At 40.2% G+C, this 6242-nt stretch overlaps 1 protein-coding gene across 1 annotated transcript in view; it reads left to right on the top strand.

Moving 5' to 3' along the window:
* Nucleotides 1-6242, top strand: part of DYM (dymeclin) — a 313354-nt gene that overhangs the window by 19907 nt on the left and 287205 nt on the right. The window contains exon 2 of the mRNA XM_006891704.1: nt 2641-2693. Coding sequence (XP_006891766.1) covers nt 2641-2693 — 53 coding nt within the window. The remainder of the gene's footprint in view (nt 1-2640; nt 2694-6242) is intronic.

Genomic DNA, 6242 nt, shown 5'->3' with positions numbered 1-6242 from the left:
GGTGTGTCAGAGGCAATGAGATTGGCACAGGATAGAGCACGGTTTAGGGCTGTTGTACATAGAGTCGCTATGAGTCGCAAACGACTCGACGGCACATAACAACAACAACAACAGTCAGACTTTGATTTGGGTTTTGACTGCGTTGTGGAACCAGCACTAGCTCTATTTAATTGAGCATCTACATTGACCGGGCACTGTTCTACTACTTGACTTATATTTTAAAAATGATCACAACAAACTTCAGAAGCAGATACTCTTATTTCAGCGAACAGAGTACTTTGATTCATTGGTACCTCTGGATCACTGACCAGTTATCAATTGAGTTGATTCTGTAAATTTTGAAGAATTTTGAAAGAAGCCTCCTAGCTTGTCTTTTTCTTCCTTTTTAAAAATTGTAGTTTGGGTGGAAGTTTGCTTATAGGCCATCTAGGAGTTGAAGTCCTGTTTTTTCCTGTTGGGATAATAGGGCTAAGGAGTCTAGATCATGTAAGACTCTGAAAACGTGTGGACACCCACAGGCCAGTTACAGAGAGATGATGCAGTTAAGATTGGTGCTGTCTCGTGCTTGAGACACTGAGTCAAGTACAACCTTTTAGGAGGGCAGCCTGGACGGACTTTGTGTTGCAAGTTCTGTTCTGGATGAATGTTGATTTAATTTGTGAAAGAGGTTTTATGCCCAAGTTCAGCGAGTATAGAGAATATATTTGTCTCATTTTTGTTTCAGAGTTTTAAATTACAAAATTAAATCTAAAATAAAAATACTACAGTGAAACTCCCCTTCTTGTTCTGTTTCTCTTTTTCTATGTTTTGCAGTTGATAATGTGCCTTTTCTAGCCATGTTTATATGTCTCAAAACAATCTATCAATAATGTAAAACTTACGTTTTTGTGTGTGGATCCTGCCTTTGCTTCCATGTCTGAGAACTCTTCACCTAGCTTTAACCTCTGGTCTCTTCTAGATGTTACACATTTTCATATTCCTTCTGTGATTAATTTTCAATTAATTTTTATATATCAGAATTAGACATTTTGCCTTTAATGATTCAATTTCCCCCCACCATTTCTTGAAAAGACTAGCTCTCCTCTGTTGACTTGATTGCGTACTTTTGTCAAATACTAGTTGGCTGTACTTGTGCAAGGAGCCCTGGAGGCGTAATGTGTTACAGTTTGGGCTGCTAACTGAAAGGTCAGTGGTTTGACTCTCTGAGGAAGAAACACAGCTGGTTCAAATCCACCAAGTGCTCCATGGGAGAAGGATGAGCAGTCACCTTCCCTGTGGTGATTTACAGCCTCTGAAAACTCACTGTGATCAGTTGTGGGTCGGTTCTGACTCAGCAGCAGTGAGGACAGGCTGGGCGTTCCAAACTCTTGATCATTTAATTTTAAGAGTTATAGTAAATTGTGGATCACAACAAGCTGTGGCTGACTCTGAGAAGAATGGGAATCCCAGAACATTTGATTGTGCTAGTGCGAAACCTATACTTGGAACAAGAGGCAGTCGTCAGAACAGAGCAAGGAGACACTACATGGTTCAAAATCAAGAAGGCGGTCAGAGATGTATTCTGTCTTCATACCTTTTCAATCTGTATGCAGAACAGATCTTCCGAGATGCTCGGCTGTACAAGGAGGTATGTGGCATCAGGATTGGTGGAAGAGTCATCAACAACCTGCATTATGCAGATGACACAACCCTGCTTGCTGAAACTGAGGAGGACCTGAAGCGCTTGCTGCAGAAGATCAAGGACTGCAGCCTCCTATATGGACTGAAGCTCAGCATCAAGAAAACAAAGATTCTTACCACTGGGCCAATTGGCAGCATCAGTATGGATGGTGAAGAGATTGAGATAGTTAACAGTTTTAGTTTACTTGGCTCCACAGTCAACACTCTTGGTAACAGCAGCCAGGAAATCAAGAGACAAATTGCATTGGGAAAGTCAGCTTTGAGGGACCTCTCAAGAGTACTGAAGACCAACGATGTCAGGCTGGAGACTAAGGTGCACCTGATCCGGGCTATAGTCTTCGCAGTTACGTGCTATGCATCAGAGAGTTGGACAGTGAATAGGGTTGATAGAGAATTGATGCCTTTGAGCTGTGGTGCTGGAGACGAGTGTTGAATATACCATGGACTGCTAGGAGAACAAACAGGTTTGTCCTGGAGAAGATGAAGCCAGAATGCTCCTCGGAATCAAGGATTCTGAAGCTTCATCTGACATACTTTGGGCAAGTTGCAAGGAGGGACTGGTCCTTGGAGAGGGACATCATGTTTGGCAGAGTGGAGGGGCGGTGAAGGAGAGGAATACCTTCGATGAGATGGTTCGATTCTGTGACTGGAGCGGTGGGAATCAGTGCGTTTGAGATGGCTAGGTTGGCACAAGATAGAACAGCATTTAGAGCTCTTGTACATAGGGTCGCTATGAGTCGCAAGCAACTTGATGGCATGTAACAACAACAACAACAACAACAACAGTAAATTATTAATTAAAGTGTAACCATATGGTTCTTACTCTTCACTGCTATGAATCATATTTTCCTTCCAGATTATGTTTCTTTTGTATATTTTATAGATTGGTTTAACTGGGGTATATGTACATACTTGATGTTACTGTTATTAATTACCCTTCTCTTCTGTCTCTTCCTTCAGTGCAGATCTGAAGCTCTTGGAGGAGGCAACCATTTCAGTCTGCAAGTCTTTAGGTAAGAGAAAAACCATATATACGTGCCTATATATAAGAAAAATAAATGCATATTTATTTCAAGTTCTTTGTTAACACTTTTTAAAAAAAAATTTTATTTTATTTTATTATTTTTGTGTGAGTGTACCGTCAAATCAGATCTGACTGGTACAGGAGGAGATTGTCCCTCCTTCCTCGGCAGAGCATCTGGTGGATTTGAACCATGCGCCTCTGGAATTGTAGTTGCAGCTCCTTGCCACTAGGCCACCAGAGCTCCCCCATTCGTAATATATTACGAATTGAACAAATTAAGTAGTATGTGTGCAGATAGATAAAGTTCCAAATCCACATGGCTCATCAGTGAATGGAGGAGAGATTGGAAGCTAGTGAGCTTCTGTAGTCCAGGCCCATTGTGCATTTCGGCATTTTTGTCTGAAGTCCCCTGTTGCTGCTATGGCTTCTGAAGTCAATCCACACATAGCCTTTCATTTTACCAGTTTATTGTGTTCCTCCTAAATCTGTTACTCCATAGCATTGGAATCGTGTATCCATCATTGGCTATTATTGTTTCAAAAGGATTGACTCTAAGTCATTTTGGTAGTTTTAGCTCAGATCTTCATTGTGTCCACAGTTGCACTGTGAGAACGTTGGGCCTCTGGGGCCGTTGTAAGCTCCATGAGGTCTGGGAGTTTGTGTTATGTCTACAGCTGTGAGCTCCAGAGTCTCAGGGATGAGAAGGATGACAGAGGATAGGACAGGGTTCAGATCTGTTCACAGGGTCACACTTGACTCGATGGCACCTACCAACAACAGTAGCAACATCTGCTGTGTCCTTGAAACATCCGGATATCTCAGTGAGTTCATGCTGAATGAGTGAATGTGAAAGACACACAAAACTGTTATTACCTCAATCTGTTACCTCAGTGGACTCAGGCGTAGCTTTAATAGTGAAGGGGGCTCTGTGTCCGGTGCTGTCAGAGCCAGCTCCCAACATAACAGCAACTGTGGTCTGGTAGCTTTTTCCAACGAAGTATGTGTGATTTTGCTGGCTTGGATTTTAATAATTATGCGTTTGTAAATGCAAACAATTACTCATAAAGTCTGTTAGGTAATGAAGGAGGTATTGAATGAACACAGGCTAGGAAATTGAGGTTCTGAGTGATGGCTGACCTTAAATGAGCCATAGCCCTCAATTGTCCCAGTATTTTGTTTTGATATTCAGCAGCACATAGCGAAGCCCTTGCAAACATTAACTTTTAAAAAATAGTTTGTTCTGAATCTCAAGATACACTTTCCTTAAGTTAAACTAGAAACTTGAAAAAGATTTGTGGGGAATTTTAGTGAAACTCTTAACTGTGTTTAATATCTGATCACATACCTTTTTTTTGAAAGTAGATGCCTTAGATATTATTTATTTTGTTGTGAAAATCCACAGCACAACAAATAGTTCAGTATTTACAGTTTCTGCATTTATGGTTGAGTGACACTGATTATAGTCTTCAGGTTGTACCTCATTAACATAAACTCACTGTGTCTGCTCACATTTCTCTCTACTCTCTCAAATTGCTCTGTGGGAGAAAGATGGGCAGTTTCCTCCTGTAAGATTTACTACTACTGCCTCTTATAACCTGATGGAGGGTTAATGACATTTCTTTATATACGTGAAGTCATGCCATCTTTTTCCTTTTACGATTGGCTAACTTCACTCCCTATAATGTCTTTAAACTTTGTCTACATAGTTGTTGTTGTTGTTATGTGCAGTATGCATTTAAGTATGTAAGACTTCATTCCTTCACTGTAGCATGTATTTATGTCTGTAAGACTTCATTCCTTCACTGTAGCATTTATGTATGTAAGACTTCATTCCTTCACTGTAGCGTGTGTTTATGTACGTAAGACTTCATTCCTTCACTGTAGCATGTGTTTATGTACGTAAGACTTCATTCCTTCACTGTAGCATGTGTTTATGTACGTAAGACTTCATTCCTTCACTGTAGCATGTGTTTACGTACGTAAGACTTCATTCCTTCACTGTAGCGTGTGTTTATGTACGTAAGACTTCATTCCTTCACTGTAGCGTGTGTTAACGTATGTAAGACTTCATTCCTTCACTGTAGCGTGTGTTTATGTACGTAAGACTTCATTCCTTCACTGTAGCATGTTTATGTATGTAAGACTTCATTCCTTCACTGTAGCATGTGTTTATGTATGTAAGACTTCATTCCTTCACTGTAGCGTGTTTATGTAAGACTTCCTTTCTCCTACTGGTTGAGTCATGTTTCGTTGTCTGCACGTTATCACGTTTTGTCATCTGTCACCTTTAAGGCTCTTCCTGCTTTTTGGCTATTCTGAGTAGTGCTGCAGTGAGCATTGGTATACAGGTCTGGTTTTAAGTATTTTCTGAATCTCAGAATGGAATTACTGGGTCATATGGAAGTTCTATTTTTAGTGTTTTTGAGAAACTGCTACACTGTTTTCTACAGCGGTTGTGCCGTTTTGCATTCCCACTAGGAATGGACAAGGGGTCCAGTGGTTCCAATTTCCTCACATTGTTACCAGCCTTTGTTATTTTCTGTAGTGGTGGTTTTCTTTTTTAAGGCTTAGCCCTTCATCCTGGTGGGAGTGCAATATGTATGTATCGTTGTGGCTTTGATTTGCATTTCTCAGATGAGTAATGACGTTGAGCATCTTTTCATGTATTTGGTGGCTATTTGGATGTTCTTTGGTGAAGTGTCTATTCTAGTCATTTGCTAATTTTATGATTGCCTATTTGTCTTTTTATTGTTAAGTTGTTGACGTTTTTATTTTTTCTTTGAATCTCCATTTATTTATTGTGTCTTTTACTTGTTTGTGCTTTCGTAACTTCAGTTTAGTAATCCATTGTTGAAAGCTAGGCCTGTCAACATTGCCCCTGCTTGTTCTTCTGAGAATTTTATTTTGCACATTTACATTTAAGTCCTTAATCCATTTTGAATTGTTTCAGTGTATGCTGTGAGGCATGAATCCAGTTTCATTTTTCTGCTGTGGGAATCCCAGCACCACTTAATGAAGAGACCCTGTGGAGTAGGCTTAGTAAGCTTAGCACTTTTGTCAAAAATCATTTGATCGTAGATGTGTGAGGTTGCCCATGGACTCTCCATCCTAGTCCATGAGTTAAGCATCTGTTGGTTTCACCAGTCCCAGGCTGTTTTGATTACTATCGCTATTTACATGAGGACAGTCAGACAAAAGCTCCTTCAGCTTGCAGCAAATGCTGCACCTTGTACTCACCTTGGGATCCTCCAGTCCACATCAGTAGGCATCCTTAGACATGGTTAAGGCTGTAGAATCTGTTTGAACTTCACACAGATGGACTTGTAATTCACATTTTAATAAGAATGCCTTGTGGTTTAAATAATAATAATTTTTGAGAAACACGATCAACTTGAGTTGATGAGTTGGTTTGAGGTGGGCCTGGGACTTTGTACCTCCAGCAAGCTTTCAGATAATGCTGTTGCTGTGTGTCCTTCAACCATACGTCAAATAGCATGTTGTTAGATGAGGAGAAACTTTCTCATTTAACTTATTAACT

The sequence above is a fragment of the Elephantulus edwardii genome, unplaced genomic scaffold, assembly GCF_000299155.1.
Source record: "Elephantulus edwardii isolate Elephantulus edwardi_28Jun2011 unplaced genomic scaffold, EleEdw1.0 scaffold00103, whole genome shotgun sequence".
Classification (NCBI taxonomy): Eukaryota; Metazoa; Chordata; class Mammalia; order Macroscelidea; family Macroscelididae; genus Elephantulus; species Elephantulus edwardii.
The sequence above is the reverse complement of the archived record's forward strand: the minus strand, read 5'-3'. Positions and strand labels throughout refer to the sequence as shown.